This window comes from Aspergillus niger, assembly GCF_000002855.4.
Source record: "Aspergillus niger supercontig An11".
NCBI lineage: Eukaryota > Fungi > Ascomycota > Eurotiomycetes > Eurotiales > Aspergillaceae > Aspergillus > Aspergillus niger.
This window is the reverse complement of record NT_166526.1, coordinates 2,020,271-2,040,573: the sequence shown is the minus strand read 5'-3', so window position 1 is coordinate 2,040,573 and position 20,303 is coordinate 2,020,271. Positions and strand designations below refer to the sequence as shown.

The 20,303-nt window shown below is 49.3% G+C and overlaps 9 protein-coding genes and 1 non-coding gene across 10 annotated transcripts; 5 read left to right on the top strand and 5 right to left on the bottom strand.

Moving 5' to 3' along the window:
* Positions 1-1,344: 1,344 nt before the first annotated feature.
* An11g08630 (hypothetical protein) lies at positions 1,345-3,207 on the top strand (the record flags this gene model as incomplete). The annotated part of the gene is made up of 9 exons (XM_059750464.1): positions 1,345-1,357; positions 1,773-1,820; positions 1,886-2,018; positions 2,236-2,349; positions 2,405-2,446; positions 2,521-2,560; positions 2,615-2,833; positions 2,891-2,937; positions 3,003-3,207. 9 exons carry the CDS (start codon positions 1,345-1,347, stop codon positions 3,205-3,207), a joined length of 861 nt encoding a protein of 286 aa, XP_059604367.1.
* Positions 3,208-5,757: 2,550 nt separating this feature from the next.
* Positions 5,758-7,464, bottom strand: An11g08620 (uncharacterized protein; the record flags this gene model as incomplete). The annotated part of the gene is made up of 2 exons (XM_001394789.1): positions 5,758-7,092; positions 7,147-7,464. The coding sequence occupies 2 exons, from the start codon at positions 7,462-7,464 to the stop codon at positions 5,758-5,760; spliced, it is 1,653 nt and encodes a 550-aa protein (XP_001394826.1).
* Positions 7,465-9,047: 1,583 nt separating this feature from the next.
* On the top strand, positions 9,048-10,063 carry An11g08610 (uncharacterized protein; the record flags this gene model as incomplete). The annotated part of the gene is made up of 2 exons (XM_001394788.3): positions 9,048-9,086; positions 9,146-10,063. 2 exons carry the CDS (start codon positions 9,048-9,050, stop codon positions 10,061-10,063), a joined length of 957 nt encoding a protein of 318 aa, XP_001394825.3.
* A 505-nt stretch (positions 10,064-10,568) lies between these two features.
* On the bottom strand, positions 10,569-11,827 carry An11g08600 (uncharacterized protein; the record flags this gene model as incomplete). Its single annotated transcript, XM_059750463.1, has 3 exons — positions 10,569-10,974; positions 11,112-11,383; positions 11,771-11,827. 3 exons carry the CDS (start codon positions 11,825-11,827, stop codon positions 10,569-10,571), a joined length of 735 nt encoding a protein of 244 aa, XP_059604366.1.
* A 279-nt stretch (positions 11,828-12,106) lies between these two features.
* An11g08590 (hypothetical protein) lies at positions 12,107-13,002 on the bottom strand (the record flags this gene model as incomplete). The annotated part of the gene is made up of 4 exons (XM_059750462.1): positions 12,107-12,393; positions 12,491-12,607; positions 12,704-12,753; positions 12,926-13,002. 4 exons carry the CDS (start codon positions 13,000-13,002, stop codon positions 12,107-12,109), a joined length of 531 nt encoding a protein of 176 aa, XP_059604365.1.
* Positions 13,003-13,701: 699 nt separating this feature from the next.
* On the top strand, positions 13,702-14,172 carry An11g08580 (hypothetical protein; the record flags this gene model as incomplete). Its single annotated transcript, XM_059750461.1, has 3 exons — positions 13,702-13,919; positions 14,002-14,006; positions 14,090-14,172. The coding sequence occupies 3 exons, from the start codon at positions 13,702-13,704 to the stop codon at positions 14,170-14,172; spliced, it is 306 nt and encodes a 101-aa protein (XP_059604364.1).
* Positions 14,173-14,597: 425 nt separating this feature from the next.
* Positions 14,598-14,752, top strand: An11g08570 (hypothetical protein; the record flags this gene model as incomplete). Its single annotated transcript, XM_059750460.1, has 2 exons — positions 14,598-14,649; positions 14,685-14,752. 2 exons carry the CDS (start codon positions 14,598-14,600, stop codon positions 14,750-14,752), a joined length of 120 nt encoding a protein of 39 aa, XP_059604363.1.
* A 57-nt stretch (positions 14,753-14,809) lies between these two features.
* On the bottom strand, positions 14,810-14,890 carry tRNA-Ser (AGA). Its single transcript has one exon. It is a non-coding gene; the product is annotated as a tRNA-Ser (tRNA).
* Positions 14,891-15,520: 630 nt separating this feature from the next.
* Positions 15,521-18,480, bottom strand: An11g08550 (uncharacterized protein; the record flags this gene model as incomplete). The annotated part of the gene is made up of 2 exons (XM_001394783.3): positions 15,521-17,051; positions 17,108-18,480. 2 exons carry the CDS (start codon positions 18,478-18,480, stop codon positions 15,521-15,523), a joined length of 2,904 nt encoding a protein of 967 aa, XP_001394820.1.
* Positions 18,481-18,748: 268 nt separating this feature from the next.
* An11g08540 (hypothetical protein) lies at positions 18,749-19,794 on the top strand (the record flags this gene model as incomplete). Its single annotated transcript, XM_059750459.1, has 5 exons — positions 18,749-18,931; positions 19,030-19,157; positions 19,297-19,459; positions 19,569-19,613; positions 19,660-19,794. 5 exons carry the CDS (start codon positions 18,749-18,751, stop codon positions 19,792-19,794), a joined length of 654 nt encoding a protein of 217 aa, XP_059604362.1.
* Between the last annotated feature and the right edge of the window lie 509 nt (positions 19,795-20,303).

The window sequence follows — 20,303 nt, the reverse complement described above, 5'->3', positions numbered from 1 at the left end:
TATTATTGCATGGCCTCGGATTCATAACCCATGGGAGAACCAATCTGGGAACCGCACTCCAGGGGCTTTCTAACCTAACGCCTTTCCTAAACTATAAACTATCCATTTTACCGCGGAATGTATTGGGTTTGGCACCATTTCCTACGAAACTGGGGATAAGAAACCAGCCAGGTCGATGAACAGTATCGGCTAGTAGCTTATAATACGGGTGCGCTCAGTATTCCTAGGGCTATATCGAATGGATACTTGGGGCAGATAAAAATATACAACTGGATCTCGTGGACTATTGCTTTATCCCGTTACATAATCAAGAAAATAGCTGATAAACGCTCCTGAACTGGGCCTTTCACTTATACTCTTGATCGAAGTGAGGGTGTAGGTGAATAGGTCAGTTGACATTCATCTTGATCGTCTTCATATTGAAGTAGACAGACTACAGCCCGTCGGCCTTTCCACGCACCCAGTGAAGTTCATTGCCCTGTTGTATTGAGAGATGGCTCATAGTGATTGCACTACCATCCGATGATGGTTCCTTTCTCAAGCTTCCCTCCTTTCCCAGCAGATTGCTAAGGGTTGTTAAAAGCCACAGCATAGTATAAGCCAGGCCAAACTATGACCTGCATGGAATGGCCACCTCGTTGAGAACCAGTGAAGCATTAGAATAACTGACCCAAGTGCTAGCAGTCTAAGATGCGTGCATAATTCGCTACCCCCGGGACTACAGGCGCAGATATTTTGCGTCGGTCGAGGGCACTAGCTCGACGAAGGGAAGATGTCCTAGAAGATGTTGTAGTAAAATTCTAGAGCTATCATGTCATTTGGTCATATGCAGGTCGAGGGGCTATATAGACGTTTCCAAACCTATAGTGAGATTGAAGATCGCGCGCTGCTTGGAGACAGGGGCAGATTCCGTACACTGGATAGATATATTCCCCTTATTTCGCGGTCCTGACGAATAATCCAAGACACAGATGAAGCTTCTACGCGCTAAGATGTCCAAAAAGCCACAATTATTCTTATGATTTACAAGGATGATGGTAGAGAAGGGCTTAAACAATGTGCTCTGCGGGGTTTCCGTTTCCTCCGCTTCTACTAGAACAAGTCTTGAGCGAGAACCATAATTGGATCCGGAGCGTATAGTCGAGAATGATCTGCAAAGATGAGTCCTGTCAGACACCCATGGCAAGACCTGCACGCTCCACAGGCTAAATTAGTACCCGTGGGCTTAGTTGGAGCGGAATCAGGCTAAGGTTGAAGTCAGCGAATGATATTAGACAATCTGTAGTTATCCTGCACCCTCGGTATATTAGCTGCTTTCAATGCCCATGAAGATCGATTGACACCATGCATTATGGTTGTATGTTATTCTGGTCACAATACGATACTCCTCCCCAATCCAGACAAGTGAGTTCCTGCCTTGTATTTGAGGAGAGCAGGAGAGCACGTGTCGTGTCCCTTGCCGAATATGGCAATGGGGCAGCAAACCAGACATACGCCTTCTCGCTTACAACTTCTCCTTGGCCACGTTCCCCATCTACTTCCTGTGTTTCTCTTGTCTCTCTCCTTCCCACTTCTCTGTTGAGCATCGCGTCTTCGATTCTGATTTTGTTCCCCCTACTGCTCCCTTATGCTGTGTCTTAGTAAGAAGCCGACTAACTTGGTTTATAGGTTTGACCCTCGTCTCAGAGGGGTATTCTCTCCCGGTTTCGCGTGTTGATTAGACAACCGTGGAATTCGGGATCACAATCAGAGCATGACTGTTCGCGACACAGTCTTGCTTCTCGTGAGCGTTGGTCGATTCGGCTGCTTCGGTTATGGAGGTACGTGACACAAGCAGTTTCTTCCAAGCTTTTCAAGAGCTCATCTGGCTAACGGTACGTTTAAGCTGCATCTCGCCGAGAGTGCAGTGTATTTGAGCGAAGTTTAGTGAGCATTCCTGTCCTGTCCGATGCTTCCATCGTCTTGCCAACCAGAGTATCAGGCTCTCTTCGAGAGTTCTACTTCGTTACTTTCCCTGTGTATGTTTACGAGCCTCCAGTGGCTAAGGGTAGATGGCATCAACTGACAGGCGCTAGCGGCCTCTCTTCAAGAGTACGATCTATTTTTCCGAACGTCTATAGAGGGTGCCTGTTCAGGCTCTCTCTTCGAGGGTCCTGTCTTCTTTAGTCCCAGACGCCTGGTGAGCACTTTCTCTTCAAACATTATTTTATATCAACCTGCTGACATGGCTATCAGCCGCTATCCTCTTCGAGGGTGCGGTGTATCTATTCGACCGTCTGTAGAGGGGCTCGCGCAAGCGCTCTTCGAGCGTCTTGTCTTTTCCTTTTGTTCTTTAGTCCCAGACGTTTGGTGAGCACTTCGTCTCCAAGATTATGTTATATTAACCTGCTGACAAGAGTACTAGCCGCTATCCTTTCGAGGGTGCGGTATATCTCAGCAGATATCGGTGAGTACACATATCCTTTTGCAAGGAAACAATAAAAGAAGAAATTCAATTAAACTTACTAACGATAATGCCAGTGTCTCTCTTCGAGAGTTCGATGGTCTGCTGGACCTTGTTGTAAGTGCTTCTGTCTTTCAGATTTACTCAGAACTTGGCTAACATGGACCCCAGCCAGCTCTCTTAGAGAGTCTGGTCGCGTTATCCCAGCCGCTATCTCCTTCAGGGTTGCGGGTTATCTTAGCAGATGTCGGTGAGTACACTAGCCTATTTCCAAGCATCATGCCATGTCAACATACTGATGATAATATCAGTGTCTCTCTTCGAGGGTCTGGTCTCCAACCCCTTGCCGTGTCTCCTCGAGAGTCCGGCCTGCTTCTTGTGTGCGCTTGTGTAAGTATCCATCCCTCTCACTAAAAATTGGTTGGGGCATCTTGCTGATTTTGGCAGGCCGGCTCTCTTCGAGAGTTCCGGTTGGTTATATTCTCTATCGACCGGTAGGTTTTCTATCACAAACTATACTTCTCAGCCACACATGGCACCTAACCATTGGCTGCTACAGACTGAATCCACCGCCTCCTTCTGTCTCCGTCTCTCCACCTGTCAGACAGTACGCATCTTGGGCACATGTTCAGGGCAGCGGAGCCGCACGACAATCCAATCTTCGACTCGACACACATCATATGATGTGGCCTGCTATGATAGCTGACCAGCTACTTCACCGTTTGAAGCAAGAATATGGCCCTGTACGCTGTCAAGTCCCTTGAGGCTCGCTAAATAAAAGTGTGATGCAACACAGGGCCGCATGTATATGGATAGTCGATACCGCAGCTAAACACACAATTAATAGAGATAAGCGAATGTGACAACTGACTTGTCAATTTCAGTCAGTCACCAGCCTCTGTCTTGGTTGTTTAGCCACCTTCAGTTTTTTACTCGCGGCTGTAGATATAATATGTGTAACCTTCCCTACGATGACGACCGGGTTGTTCCCAACTGCCAGAGCGCCATAGGGGCAACTCATATCATTTTGGTCATATTGACTACTTCAAGCGAAAGCGCTCGAAACTCAGCAAATTGAGAGCCGTCACTCAAAGCGACTCCAATGCCGATGTTGTCATCCAAATTACAGACGCGATCCCAAACGTGCGGCAAAAGAGGTTAGACATGGGCACATTTTATGATCGCTAACTAAGTTTTCATTAACGCCCAAATAATGACAATTACCGAGGTAAGTTTGGTCGTTGTCATTAACAATTCGCAAGGCAAAAAGAGCCAAGAGTTCTCACTAAGGCGCACTCTCTTGACACATGGAACCGAGCTAGAGGTTGGCAACCAAGGCCACTTTTCCCTTGACACCTGGAAAATGTCCACTCTGTTACCGGACCTTCAGCAAAAGACAACCTATCTCGGCCACCTTCCCACTTGACGATTCTCAGCGAATTCCTTTTATTGCTTCGTTGATAAAGGTTGTCTGCGGTGTTAGCCTGATGATAGTTCTCCGTGACTGAACAAAACCAGTATAGCCAAGGCTATCGTCTGCGCAGCGGCGGCTCTTGGTTGCAAGACTCTTCTGAATACTGGGTCCAACAGGGGACGTTGACAAACTTGCCGAAGCAGTGATGAAAGACCTATGGGAACGAGCGACTACGAGGCTGATGTAGCCGACTCGTCCGGTTTCGCACGCCGCGATACAAGCTCGATAGGGCAAAGAGCATACTATCACCGACAAGTACGCTGACTTGCAGCAAACAAGCAAAGAATGCTGAGACAAGGAGAACCAGAAAGGCATCAAGAGGGACTACGAACGGTGTGTCATTGGTGCCTCGGACAGAAAAATTTATCGACTCGATGCTCGGGATCGTGTCTCAGAATCTTCTGCGACGTTCACCTTTCGAGCCTAGTGTGCTGGCTTTAGTTGCGGACACTCTCTCCGTCTTGTACTTCTCAAGACGAATGAAATGATACTTCTTTGCATTCTACATATTCACTTACTCTACTCATTAAATTCATACAAATACTTTCGCTTCGTGCAGCCCCTTGCCGAGAATAAAATAAGGTATTCCCGACATGGCAGGCCAATGTCGGGAAGGCAAATTTACCATCATCTTATCATTGCTAAAGATTAGGGAACTCCTCTAACAGCCTCGTGGGATTTATGCCCATCGCAGGGGCTCGAGGACCATAAAGTGTCTCTGAGAGCAAAACGACCGAAATTGCGCCGGATACAACAAAGAACGCTGCCTGGCATTTTTGCAGTCCGTGCACTCTCTGCCCAGCGGAAGTGCAGCTGTTTCCGAACATTTCGGCCATTCCTTTTGCCAATTTTCCTCTAGAAGAAAACGAGGCATCTTGGCGAGAACTTCAGCTTCAGATCTGGTATTTGGAGTTGAATAATCTGTCACAGATTCGAATTGAAGACATCGAGGGAGCTAACAGTACAATACTAGGTTTCCGAGGCCATTGATACCAGGATAGCAGGGACATGGACGATAATGCGGCACTGTCACATATTACGCTATTTTGTTGTCCTCCATTCAGAAGTAAAACATTTCACCTGGCCAGGACCAAGTATGGAAAACTGACGGGAGGCAAAGGCATGTTATTTTAACATGGGCTGGGGCTATAATTTTTCAATCAAAAGGGAATGGCAGACTGCGCCTTTGAATATCTCGGGAGAGAGTGGCTCGGAGGAAAGTGGTTCGGAGGAATTGGTCGAGAATTGTAAATCTTACAGCCACTCGGAGAAGATTGGTACACAGTTCTTTATATCTTCCAAGTGTCACCAAAGCGCTATCTCCATCTGCACCGGAATTATCTTCTTCCTTTCCTCTAAGCCTGTCATCGCAAGACCTTGAACGATCGACCGATTATTTGAGTACATTCCAATTTCTACTTCTTTCGGGTCTCAGGACCCAACCACAACTATTTCACAATGGCTACCACCGGTAGATCCGTCACATAGTAATGATTATGCCCACACATATTGCCATCTATCTAGGGGCATTATAGCAATTCAGACTTGTTGATATCCTATTGGTGCACCCAATGATCCACTAGCAGTATTTCTGGCTCTTCCGACTAAACCCCCTATTTCTACTATGTTGAACAGATTCCCAGGGGACTTCTCCTTCACCCCTTTTCCCAACCCGAGAATATCCAGCATCCTGGCGTCAGGGAGACGTATAATCTCACCTGCTCGGGTCTAAATGTTAACTCCCACTGCAAGACATGATAATTTGCGATACTTTCAGGGCTCACATTCCAGAATCTTCCGTCTTCCATGTTTTGCTTGAATCAATCAGTGCCATTTAATTCTACAGACTAGACGACCTAGCCTCCTCATCGGAAACAGCAGCCTGGGGCTTCGGCTTGACACTCCTCCAGCGGATCCCGAGTGAAAGAAGGAAAGCAACGGCGGCAACACTGGTTGCGACGTAGAATGTACTGGTGATCGCGTAGTTGTATGCATCTAATACGCCTGGAAGGTGCGCCCCGGAAACCACGCTCCTCGCTTCGGCGGAGCCTGCCCTGAGAATGTTCTCTATCTCGTGGCCATTAAATCCCCGACTGTCCAGTCGCGAGACAAGTTTGTTCTCGAAGATAGCCTCCGCGATCGCGAGGTTCACGGAAGCCCCGAAGAATTGGAAGCATTGCAGTAATGATGTACCGACGGGGACATCTTCGGGTTTGAGGACTGCTTGTGTCGCAACATAGGGCATTGAGAGGGTCATTCCCACACCAAGCCCTTGAAGGACTTGGAATGGGATCCACTGCTGGTGTGGAGTTCTTTGAGAAAAGGTAGAGAACAGTCCCGTTGCTATGCTCATCAGGCCCGTTCCAAGGAGCATGTATGGATTTGGGTATCCAAGATACTTAAGTGAGGCGCCTGTCAAGGTTGCAGAGAAAACATCTGACAGCGCTAGAGGGAGGTACATGACTCCAGATTTCGTGGGCGAGGCGTTTTTGATGACCTGGAACCATTCTGGAAGGTAGTATATCGAAATGTAAACGGCACCCATGGCGAAAAACTCGCTGAAACAGGAGAAGAGCATCATACGCTCAGTCATCAGACGCGGTGGAATCATGGCATTGTCGCCCTTTCGTATCTGCCAGAGGGCAAAGATAAGACCGACAAACGCACCTCCAATGAAGAGACCAATTATAGTAGCACTCTTCCAAGCGTGTTCGGTCCCTCCCCATTGAAGAGCCAAAAATATCATGATGATGGCCAGAGCAAATAGAAAAGCGCCCAGGAAGTCCAACTTTTCCAGTCTGCGAAGAACCGACGGAACTTTCGTCCTGTCGCGCGGAGGCGGTTTGAAGAAGAAGACCAGTGAGAAAATGGTGATAGCACCAATGGGGAGATTAATCCAGAAACACCACCTCCAGGTCGCATGCTCCGTGAGCGCACCGCCTAATACGGGTCCAATGATAGTGGCAATGCCAAAGGTTGACTGAAGGATTCCAATATATAAGGGTCGCTTGACCAGCGGGATGGAAACGGCGACAATACAGAAGGCCCCTGTAAAGCATCCTGCTGCCCCAATTCCGGTTATAGCACGCCCGATGATGAGCATAGGACTGTTGACTGCAAGGGCGCAGAGCAATGAGCCAAGCTCGAAGACGACAAGACATCCGAGGAACATGCCCTAATATTGTTAAAAGGCTTTTCATCTACTACTGGAAATTTTGGTTACACTCACTTTCATCTCAAAGCTTCCAAATAGTTTACCTGCCATAGGCTGCAAGGCGCACATCGCAAAGGAGTATGCACTTCCATACCAGGCAATATCACCGGTGCTGTTGAATTGTGACGTGATCCGGGGAATAGCCGTGGCAATGATGGACGAGTCCAGTGACATGAGAAATATAGAAAGACCAAGTCCAGTGATGACCAGCAATAGTGGAATTCCAGTCAGCTCATAGTCGCTCGCATCGTCTGCTCGAGAGTTGCTGCCGCCAGATGACAGGCTGTTCGCCTGGGGGGTGCGTAGATCCTCGACTGGAATTTTCTCAGCCATTTGCTGTGGAAGTCGAGATGGCGATATGGGCACATGAATATTGGAGGCAACAACGTTATATACTAAGTGGACTATAAAATTGATGTATGCTCCCCCTCCCAAAGTCAACCCGTTTTGAGATTAGCGCAAGTGAATCAGCGTGACTCATGATGGTTCAGGAATGCCTCATCATTGGTAACCTCCGAGAGGAATAAACGAATGCGAATAAGCGCATTATTCAAATTCGCATTCATGTTATTCCGATAATTCTGATTTCACGCATTGATCGTTTTTTCATTCTACCCCTTATCGTATTACCAAAATACCTGTTCGGCTAGTTTTCAAATTTCGAAAGCGGAATTACCATCGCAGTCTCGGCGCAGCAGAAGAATATTATATTTCCCGTGCAAACTACGCTACTAACATAATATATCTTATATTGTAGGACTCAATAAGATCTACGTACTTTGTGGGATTATTTTTTAGCGATTTCATATAGGGCGAATGATTAATCCCGGTGACACGGAAGGTTTTTTCCTACAGAAATTTGGGGAAATTATACATCTCTACATATCGTTTTTCTGCCTCTTTGCTGCTCCAATTAAACCGACCACCATAATTTCCTTATTCTCACCCGATCTACTTTATATTTCCAACTTTGATATGATTGTGACCATTGACATATAAAACGCGTCTAGCTCCCAACTCAAAGTCACCTACAACCCTGGTCACGGTTTCTTTGCCATGAAACCAGTGAGACGCGCCGTAGATAAGAGCTAAATCTATCAAATTGCCACTTTAATGGGACTGCGCCAGGAGATGACCCGTGTGATAACATAGCTTAACTTACTCCATAATTGTTTCATCCTCGATATCCACTCATAGCTTGCGAGAATATCAAGCATTGTTGAGTGATACTCCCATGAATGTCCATGACTATGTGAAGGACGCTGCAAAGAATATCTGGCCCAGAGGACGCTTTTGTATCCGGCATTGATATGTATCTAGACTCACCACCTGTGAGTTGGTCCCACCATATAATTGGAGATGTAGACGTGTCGGTTTCGGTCTACAATGCGTGGCGGACATTGACGCAAAGGGGGTTATCATATTGGGAAGATAAAGTAGAGAAATCTATTTTTTCCTTAGAAATGTGATACCTGCGAGTATGAATTGCATCGCGGCCTGGAGGCCTGATCCGTCGAACGAAATCTGATCTCTATTTTCCTCTCTATGGCTTCGAAAACACCCTTCAGATGCTTTTGTATCCTTCAAATCGCTAACTTTGGTTTAATGCACGGAAGGGATCACCACATATCAAAGCACAGGCCAAATACAAGGGAAGTCATCGTCAGCATGACTCGCTATGAATCTAGCGAGGCCTAAGCCTGAGAAGAGAACAATATGCCAAACATCATCATGAGCCATTTCGAGTAATACAAAGTCAACCGTGATTCATGTTCCCAGTCACACTTACCACCAGTGCTACTTTAACTCGGAAACCCAACATGACCAGAAAACCCCGAACCATATAAACTGCCAGAGGGACGGTTGCTTTGCACTCATCATAACCTATCGAACAACGCACAATACTTCCAGACGGCATGAATATGGAATCACCTTATGCGCCCGCTTGGAACGAGGTAAGCGGTGACCAAATTTTACGGCTGCAAATATTAACGCAGTGCTTACACACCGACAGTTCCTCAAAGAAATCGGGGGTGAAATGCTTATGACGGGCACCACTGTTGAACAGCTTTTCCAAGACTCTGATGTGAATGCACAAAAGATTACATCTAGATATGAAATCCCTCCGCCCGATGATTCAGTAAACACCGAGGACATTACCCTCCAGGATTGCTGGGCTCGCATCTACACTCCCCCGTCAGAGACAGATAGTGGGTCTGTGGCTGTGTTCATTCATGGTGGAGGCTGGATCATGGGAAGCCCGAATATCGAAGATGCCGCATGCCGACGGATTAGCAAGTCAAGTGGTATGAAAGTTGTTAGCATCGGATATCGACTGGCACCCAAATTCAAATTCCCTACTGGTCTCGACGACTGTGTACGAGTTACACTTTGGGTATTGGATCACTTTTCGGTACCTTCCGTGATTATCATGGGAGGCTCAGCGGGTGCTAATCTCGCTTTTGGTGTGGCACTGAAATTTGTGGATGCAGGAATTGGGGAGAAGGTGAAAGGTGTACTGGCTCTTGTGCCTGCAACCGTGCATCCCGAGGCTGTTCCAGAAGACAAAAGGGATCAGTACACTGCTCTGCATGAAAATGCTAATAATACTGTCAACACTTTGGCTTCAATGGGTTGCTTCTTGGACGCCTATGCAGCGCCACCGCACGACAAGTATTTCTCGGTTCTTCTTCATCCTCGTCTGAGAGATTTGAAAAAGGTTTACATTGTCGAATGTGGAACTGACACTCTGAGAGATGATGCACGATTGATGGGAGAAGCGTTGAAGGAGTCTGGTGTGCCTCTTATGTATGACGCCTATCCTGGCTACCCTCACTACTTCTGGTCGAATCCATCTCCAGTGTTAGCGGAGGCTTCCAAGACTTTCCATGAGAACATGTTCCGAGCGCTAGCATGGCTTGATCACGAATGAAACTTGCAAGGAGGTGGGGGCATTACTGGTGAATGGATATAATTGCCTAATTTTGTTTACTAGACACTAGGGATTGATATTCTGTTGTTCCATATTTAAGTCAGAAGAATATGCTGCTAGAAGACGATATTGAATCTTACGACACTGTTTAGATTGGAAAACCAGCAAAACAGAAAAGCTTGTAAGGTGCGTAGCACAAAAGCTATTAAATAGCCACTACCCTTCACTATGGATACCAAAGTTGGATACCGATGTTCAGTTTGGGTCCTTTGATGGAGATCTTCAGAGAGCCGATCACCTGCACATCTCGCCCGCTCTATCCAAACTATTTTGCCGCAGATCGTGATCCAAGATTTTACCTATAATTCGGATTGCTAGGACAAAGAACCTCAGAAGGAATCTATATGTCAGACCAAGCATCGTTTTTTGGTATATTTGTGAGGTTCAACCAAGCGCACTAGCAGCGCCAAAGACGTGAAGCCACGAGACGCGATCAGCCGTCTTATCAACTAGAGTGAGACCACTTCGAATTTTGAACCTTCAGTAAACATTTCAGCGCATTGGCCTCTCCCTCCAATTTGGAGACTCGCATTTTTAACGCATCCCGCTCCTGCTTGAAGACATCCAATTCTGCTTCCAATTCATGGGTACGATCAACACGACGTTGGCGATACCGCCGGGCAGCCAGCGTGTTGAGCCTTCTTCTAGATGCTCGGTCGGATGAGTCCTTCGATAATTCGCTCGGCGATGAGCTGGCCGAGGGTGAGGGAGTAGGCGGCGCTGTGGATGAGTCGGAGGCATTCAGGTTGTCTCGTGGGGTTAACCCAGATGGGGTGACGAACGTTAAGTTCTTCTGGAGAAAAATCAGGTCCGATATCAGGCAAGGCATCCAGGTTGGAGGGGGACAAAGGCTGGGTGCATGTAGCAGCATCCCAATCTAGGAGAGTGCGGTCGGGAAATGTTGGATCGGGCGGTGGTGCGCGGAAGGTGAACCGGTTCTCTGAAGGAGGGGGTACGGAGTAGGATACTATGGGTAGTGTTGACCAACCATAGGAATCGTGGAATAAAAGGCCATTGCTTCGGTCGGGGTGCTGAGAGTTGGATGCGTCGGGCAACTGCGAAGGCGATCTCACCGACGTGAGGGATGCCGCACCCGATGGAAGTATCCACTCCTACTGCTGTTTCGACAGAGTGCGGAAGTGGCGCTGTAGCCCTTGATGGTCCAAGCGCTTCCAACAACCCAAACGAAAATGGTCGAAGAAGATGTAGGGTGAGTAATTGTGAGTGATCATTAATATATGCCAGAATATGCGGTTGGATCTAGTGTATGATATACAAGTAGCCGATGAAGGAGGCTTGTAGTAACTGTAATTGCGGCGGGTTGGCGTTGCAGACCCCCCGGCATAGTCGAAGACTGTCCAGTATATCCATCTGTCTCCAGATTTGCCGAAGAATGGCTCCTTCAGAAAGCATCATTACTTAGAAATAACCAGTGCTGTTGAGCAATTTACCACACTGAACTTTCTTTCATCCTGAGCCATAAACCACCTTTCATACAACTACTTCTTTCGCTAGATCCAGCCCCTCCCTGAGAATACAACAAGGTATTTATATAATGTTGAGACATTCACTGCAGCCAGGCAGCTGTCAGCTGATCCTTCGCCTTTCTTCCTGCGTGGTCTCCGACCACCTCTTCCAACCACCAACCATCTTCTTGAGATCTAGATAGATCAAATCCATATCCTTGACCCTTCGTCTTGACATATTATTTACAAAGCAAGCCAATACCAGACAGACAAAGATACCACCATCTTGATAATGCCAGCGACTAGGAGGACCCCCTGGCCGCCTCAGGGGATTTATAGCTCTCGCTGAGACTGCTGGATGGAAGAACGGTCCGGCAACCATGCACCCCAATGGAATGCGTCTCCAGGAACTAAGCAACAGGTTCCAGCATATATTGAGATGAAAGGGCCAGAAAAATCACCCCAGCATTCTTCAAGTGTTTGGAAACTACGAAACACACCTACAGCTTATTGTGATTTACCAGACCCATCGTGTGAAACTCCAGACTTTCTGATCCAAGACCTGAAATACAAGCTTAAGCTGGCAGACAAAGATTATATTCAGTAACTCTGTGGCTACAGCCTTACAAGCAATATTCCATCTGCCATAAATCATACAAACAATGGAATGGTACAAGAAATGCTTAATAGCCTTAGCCAAGCCGTTTGGATTACTCCCTGTTATTCTGGACTTCTTCGCACTACTAAAGGAGAAAGCCGGGGAAGGCCTTGGTTGGTTACACGGGCTAAATCTTGCTACCTTGACTATCAAAAAGCCCCTGCGACAAGGGCGCGTTATACCTAGAGAGGTCAATGATAGAGAGGTCGTTCGATAATGTCTCCTATGCAAAATGTTGTTAACCAACTATCGCAAGCATAGCCACATCTTCGAACTCTTCAGTTCGAAAATCTACTAAACAAGCTGATTCGTTCCCTATAATGACTGCGTACAGCGAGTCGGGAAGATATGGACACACGCCTTCCACATTTCCAATATCATTTCTCGAAATACTAAAGTATAGTATGAATTCGTCGCCTATTCATCAATGTGATCGGCATAGCTCATAATTTCAACGGTAGTTGGTCTTGGTCCACGGTCTGATAGCCGTGCAACTTCTAAAGAACCTGTATGCCTATCGGACGAATGATGGTCAGACCATTCGTCCAAGGGCTGTCATGGTTATTTCGCCCTAGGCGGGTCAGCGAGCTTTGGTCGGAAAGCTCATGCGTGGGGGTGCTGTTTAGTTATAGGATAGACTTACTTATTATTGATATATCCTGGAGTTAAGAAGCTCACATGGTCATCTTCATGCTGACGAAGGTGGCGGAAATGCCAGCAGTGTTGGTTTCATTGCTGACTAGCACCGGGTCCATGTCGGATTCAGCCTCGCACGCGATATCCTAGTCATTGTTGGGAATCTCGGGTTTTTAAGCCCAAGAAGAGACACTGCGTACGATATGCTAGGTCCTAAGATGAATGGGTCAGATTTCTGGTTAATCTTCTTTATGACGTGAGCCATCGAAGTCAGAGGACATGGTCTAGCGCTTGGTTTAACGGTCCAAGGGAACAAGATTACCTGTTTACCGGTATGCCCCAGCGCAAATTGCAGAATTAATCGATATACGATGACAATGGCATTCGGCCGCGCTCCCTAGCGACCTACCAGTTTTTCTTGGGCTCACAATTTCTCGGATCCCCTTCTCGAGAGCGTCGTCCGAGATGCCTTATTTCGCACTGTTCCTAATATCGAAGAACAATCGGAGCCATCTCCACAGAAGCCACAGGGAAACTTCCCCGATGGCCTGGCTCAGATCTAATGGCTCTGGAAGAAGTCACGCTACTTTCTTCCTGCCGGTCAGCAAACCAACCAAGGGACATCGAAGGAGATGTCAGCATGGTGGATGTTAATATAAACGAATTCGCACGGATAACATTTATCCAGCTAATATCCACATCAAGCAAACCACCATGGAAACATCCAATACTCAAAGACCTACATGACAATCAATTGACTCACCCTCCAGGAGCGCCCGCCCACTTCCTTCCGGATGTTCTACTACACCTTATACAACATGCCGACCGTGCAAAGTGCATGGGAAATATATCAACCGAGATCCAGCGATACCATTATCACCCATATGCGTACTAAATATAGACAAGGTGATAACCTCGACTCCATTACCGTTGAGAAACTTGACAGCCAGTCTAGGGTCAGCGGGGCTTATGAGGAATTGGATTACAAGCCCAGCAAGGTACCAGCTCACAATACAAAGGAGTATTTGATTGCTCGGTGTGGACAAAAGCGACAGTGACGATTAGTCCAGTGACGACCAACGAGACGGTCGGTAGTCTACCTACCTAGAATAATTTAGAACATGTGTGTACCGCAGGTAACGAAGAGCTACCAGACATGGATTACTGTCTAGGAAAAGGAATACTTGAATATGTTTTGGAGAATAGTTCAAGATCCGGTTCAAAACCTAGGATATGTCAATAAGGTTGGGGGATTCTGGGATAAGGGGTCGCGGAAAGACAAGCAATAAAATGGTGAAATATCACAAAGAAAGAAAATATACAGCCTAGATTGGTCATGAAAATCATCTAGGGAATCATTGCAGTTGGAAGTATTAAGCTTAAACCAATAAAATTCCTGGTCTATTATATCCTAATCCTTATAGTAATGTGCTGATAAGATAAAGCTACGAACACTAAGCAAAGAACCACCCAGTCCCTGCACTAGTCTCTAATTTCAAGGAAAGTAGTAGCAATCAAGCTTTTATTCGGGGATTAGTTAATCACTAGTATGACATAGGGTTTAGCACTAATTCCTCATAATGGTGATCAATATGAACTGGGATAGTTCAGATATGATTTTATGCCAAAGGCGAACATTATACTCTTAGCGGGTATAACAGCAAATAATATATATCTCCGTCAACACTAGGTTCATCAGATGGGGGAGTAGATGATGGCTCAATCCCATGGGAAAGCCGTCCACTTTCAAAGTGTCTTGAAGATCTGTGAGTCTCAATTGAAAAATAAAATGAAAATAAAGGGCGGAACAGCATCATGGTCACATGTGGTGATCCGCAAACCACATGGTTGAGCGATCATGGAGCTTAATTTGAAGCTCCCGTGGAACCGTCCCGAGTGGAGAAAGTAAACGGAAAAACAAAAAAACGTCAGCGACAGGACTCGAACCTGTGCGGGCGAACCCAATAGATTTCTAGTCTATCGCCTTAACCACTCGGCCACACTGACTATTTGATGAAAGATGCAGCACTAAGCTGAAATATATTCCACATCAATGCTGCCTCCCATAGGCAGCCCAATGCTTCACCGGCACCCCATACGGAAGATCAAGGATAGCGCCTACAGTATTAATCTGATAAACTTGGTATCTGCTCGAAAGCAACGAAATTGATAGAATGTCCTGGTACTAGATGCTCCCATACTGAGGTAATCAACCAGCCAGACGCCGCGCTGTCAAAGTAACATTCATAAACCCGGTTCATCCCATTCCATCCATTCGTCACCCGCACCAGGGGCGCCAGGGGAATCAAATCCAAATCGCATCAATCAGAACCCATCCGGCCCTCACATGCCAATTTTTTATCAAGACCAGGTGTCCGAAGTTCGAAAACAAACAAAAAAAAAGAAATTCCCGCGTTCCCTCAAACATCGCGTCAATCCCAGAAGTGTCGCGTGGTCTCGTCAGTCCGCCGAAGCGCGCATACATATTCATACAATACAGAAGCCGCACATAAGAAATAATGGTACAGACGAAGGATCGCTCAATCATCAGCAAAGAATGAAGAAAAGAAAAAAGACAATCAAGTCAAAGCAATAAAAGCAAAATGCAATGGTGGGGGGGGCAATGTATCCACCCCATCAGCGGGCGAACTCGGTCCACACCGTGCTGAGCCACCCGACCGGAACACCGACCTCCGACGGCGTCATCGCCGGCAGCTGGTCGTATTCACATCCCTCCAAGAACGCCAGCACATCATCTCCGCCCAGGCTGGTCGACCACAGCCCGTTGGTGTTGACCGTGTCAAGACCATCAACTGTTACCGGCGGTGACGCTCCCGGGTGGCCGACTGAGCCAGGTGGGGGCAGCAATGGCAAGCTGTGTGAAGTAGCCGCATTGATGGGCGGCAGTGACTGCGAATATGGCGGGGGAGGCTGCTGACGATTGTTCAGCCATGAATTGAGGGGCTGCAAACGGTTGTTGGGCGGCGGTGCCCCATACTGTGAGGACGCTGTTGCCGTCGTTGTTGGCGGGGCCCCGTATGGGCCTGGGGGTCCCAGCGATGGCAGATTGGGGGAGGAGGAGTTGTATAACCCAGCGTCAGGATGGTGCTGGAGAGAGGGTAGAGAGTACGGAGATTGGGACTGCAGGGAGCGGCCTGGGGGTAGAGGCAGACTAGGCCGTCGCTCTCCATCCGGTCCAGGAAGCGGCATACCAGGGCTATTGATGGGAACCCAAGACTCACGTCGTCCGCCAGCACCGTCCAGTGGAGGCTCGCCTGTGTCTCCAGTTTCGCTGCGAACAGCATTGCTGCCTGCATCGCTCAGGTTGGTCGCACGATCGCTGACTGCTGCCAGGCCATCATCCTCCGCTGTGTTATCAGGCAGTTGGTCTTCGATGATACCGAACTCCAAGAACAACTTCTCCAATAGCTTGAATTCCTCAAGACCCCCACCAGCTCCGCCTTCACGCACTGGACGAACCCCGTTCATATGCACATCGACGCCATCCATGTCCATCTTCCGAGAAGATCGCCGGAAATCGCGCTTGACCTTGGCGAAATAACTATGCAGCCGGTTGAGGGTGCGGAACCATCCCCGCGCCATCTTCAGACGCAGCCGCATGTCGCGCAGGATGTCAAGGGCGTTACGAGCTTGTGCCTGACCTTGAGTGGTACGATCTCTCGGAGCCAAAGCGCCCTCCGGATCCATATGAGGGAAATGGGCTGCATACACACCGATAAAGGCGGCGTTATAGACAGCAAAGCCGACGAGAGGGTTTTCAACCAGGACGCCGCGGTCTTGGCAGGTTACCGCCAGATCAATCATCTGTCGGGCGGCATTGAAGAGCTCTCGAGCGCTCTCACGCCAGAAAGCCTCTGCCACACCGGGCTTTTCCACGGGGAATAGGGGCTCGTCCAAGGGTCCAACAGGCTCCGAGCATCGTACAGGAAGGAACGGGATATACGCACGATGAAGGACGATGACCGACAGGAAATAGACCACGTGCATGACCGTATACGGGGAGAGGGTATTCTTATACATGATGTGCGTATCCGTGTTCCGTGGAGAGTACTGCAAGTTGCGTGAAAGGCTATCCTGGAACTCGCCCAGCATCGCTCGAAGCTGGGAGAAACGCGAGTCTGGGTGCCATGGGGGCAACTGTTCGTTCCTGTAGTTGTGTGTTAGACCCTCGACGGGGACCATCATTGAAGAGCGGCAGCTTACCTTCGCCCCCCAGCGCACGACCACTTGGCAATGCTTCCCCAAATGCGAATGATACGAATCACCCGACTGAGCACAGATTCCTCGGCACCAACCTCCCATCGATCAATTTCATCCTCACTCGAATCCTTACGGCGCGAGACAGGTGACCAGGAAGACTTGGGATCGGGAGCGCCATTACTGGGTAAGCGGTCGTCACCGAGAGCACCCAGACTCTGCCGGATGCTCGGAATCTGGACGCCCTGGGACCCGAACGATTGTGGGCGGCGTGCAGCCGGCTCACTGAGACGGGAGGTGCGGACCCGTTCTCCAAATGCAAAGGCGTTATCGCTGGGAAGCTGGATACCCAGCTCCTTGACGCGGATCATACGAGGTCGATATTTGCCGCTGCTCAAGCAACGGTCCAAAATGAAGCACGCCCAGAATGTACGACGCTTCGTCTCTAGCGCTATGATATCATCCGAAGTCTGTTCTCTGGGCTCCACCGGCCGACGGGGCAGACCAAAGATCTCGGACTCCATCTTCAGTACGGGGGACCGGGGCCCCTCGCGGGACGCCATCTCATTTTCCAGCTCGAAGGGAAGGCCCATGGCTTGGGATAGCCGGATGGCCATTCCGACATACAACCATGCGCTCTTGCCACGGCACATGCCCCATTCATGCAGCGCCAGCATGAGCAATGCTTGGACCCGGGTGAGGTCCGTGACTGCGAGACTAGCGCCGTCGACGCCGGCCAGCCGGCTACGCAACGCCGTCGCATAGAATTCCGAAGCGACAAGCGGATTGGACGGGTTTCCAGGGGACGGTGGAGAGTGGAAAGCGACCAGCTGGGGATGGAAACGGGCGGTGAGTGCGAGGACACCGAGGGGAATGAGCGGATTGGGATCCGGCTTGCTTGCAGGCGGACTTTGCGCGGGATCGCGCGAGGGTTCTGAATTTGTGGACGGATTGGTCGAGGGGGTGGAGAGTTGGCGCGTTTGACCGATGAACGAGGCGGGATGCAGGAACGGAAGCATGGTCGCAAAGTGCGACTGGAAGAGATCGAAGACGGCGTCCCAGACCTTGGTGGTCAGGACTGAGGAATCGAGCACGTCGAGCGCGGATCTACCCCCATCCTTTGCGGCGGACGAGGAGATGCCGACGGCCTTCCGTGAGCGTTGTCGCTTGGGGCTATCCCAATCATTGTTTCGTTCCTCGCCCTCCGCCAGCGCGGCCAGGTCTCGCTTGGCGGCACCTCCGCCCACCCCGATGGCCGGGGCGGGATATACACATTCTCGACCGGAGGATTCACAGGCGCGGCAGGTGGTATCGATGCCGGCGTTGACGCATTTTATCTTGCTTCGACGGCAACGAGCGCAGGCGATACTGGATCGCATTGTGACGACAGAGGCGGGCGCGAGAGACGGGATGCCCGTCTCTCCGGCAGGGTAGGTGGGAAGGAGGTAGAAATCACAGGCGAAGAGGTAGGGGAAGCACAAGGAGAGAAGATGAGGAAGAGGAGGAAGAGGAGGAGGGACAAGACAGTCCCCGGGACCACTGTTGACACGAGTGGATTGTCCTCACGTCCGCCGTATTTCTCCGGTGGTTTTTCCCCGGGATTCCGAACAAGACTCCAGACGGTCTGGGTCGCAAGGGGCGACAGCGATGGTCGGCCACGGCTGTCGTATTTTTGCCGTCAGTACTCGTACCACCCCGGCTAACAAAGAACAGAGGGAGAGGAATCGTGTGTGTCTGTATGTATGTGCGAACGGGGATCCACCCACGGGAATGACTGACCTTTATTGGGGTAAAAAATGCGATTGCTGGCCGTCGGCTTCTCTTACACCTGTTTGCCAAACAGAATAAAATAACCTGGCCACGAAGCAAGGAGGGCAGTGCAGTGACAACACCGACTAGATACCGAGGATGGTGTCGGGAGGAGGCAGACACACAGGCGCGCGCGGAGTAGCGGTAGTACAGAAGTACTGGAGGGAGAGGAAGTAGTGTGGGCGCGGCGGCAAACGGAAGGAAGAGGGAAAAACGAAAGAGGGAGGGAGTTGAGGTGGAGCGAAGGGTGGGATAATGAATAAAACACAGCCGGGGAACGGGAAAATGAAAGCCAGGGAAGCCGAATCGAAGAATGGAGAGAGGAAGGAGGATTAATTATTCAACCCACGATGTCACCAATAATGTGCGACGTGGGTAACGGGCAGAATGGAGTCCAGTCGGGTAAGAGGGTCAGGCAGAGTGGGGACTGGAGAGATTTGGGGGAGAGAGAGAGAGAGAAAAGCAGAGCAAGGTAGGGATGAAAAGCCGCCAGCCGATATCCACCATGCAGAGGGAGGAACCCAGCAGGGTTGGTTGGTTGGTTCTGGAGTAAGTACGCAGATACTCTCTGTGTGTGTGTGTGTTTGTGTGGGAGAGAAAGTTGCTCCAGGCTTTGACTAAAACTCCCCTTGAACGGAATACGCGGAGTGTGGGGGAGGCCGAAGTAGCGTGTGGCCCAGGGTCGGGGCACCGGACCGGCAACGTGAGTTTGGGGGAGAAAATCAGCCCAAAGATGTCGGGTGGATTAGGGAAGGCTAGAGAAGGGGATTTTCGGTTGTGGGGAAGGGGAGAGGGGAAGTCAGAATGCAATGACAAAGAAAGAAGAAGAAGAAGAGGGGAAGAAGGAGAGGAAATGTAGAAAAGGAAGCAGAGGAAGCTCGTGAAGAGGGAAGACGATGGGGGGGGAAGGGGAAGAACCAGAGGCAGATGGGAATGGTTGGTGAGAGCCGCCCGTCGCCTCAGGTTAGAACAGGATGACTCCGGCCGACGGCGAGAGACAGAGTTTGGGGGGAAAAAGAAAAAAAGGAAAAAGAAAAGAAAAAGCAGCCAGCAGAACGGATCGTCCCAAAAAGGCAAGGCCCATCCGCATTTGCGGAGGCCCGACCCAAGTTAGTCCGGAGCGGGTTAGTGCGGCCTGAGGATGCAAGGACGCGACCGAGCGGCCGGAGAATGGTGGAGCCAGATTCCGACTGCCGAGAGATGGAGTAGGAGGACGTAGATTGGGGAATGTGGGTGAGAAGAAGGAGAAAAGAGAAGGAAAGTCGAAAAGGAAGAGAAGTAAATAGGCAGTAAATTAAATACGAATCAATAACTGCTGGGATGTTTGATGATGAAATTCGATGGGTGGTCAGATGGGAAAAAAAGGGGGGGGAGAGAGAGAGAGAGACAGAGG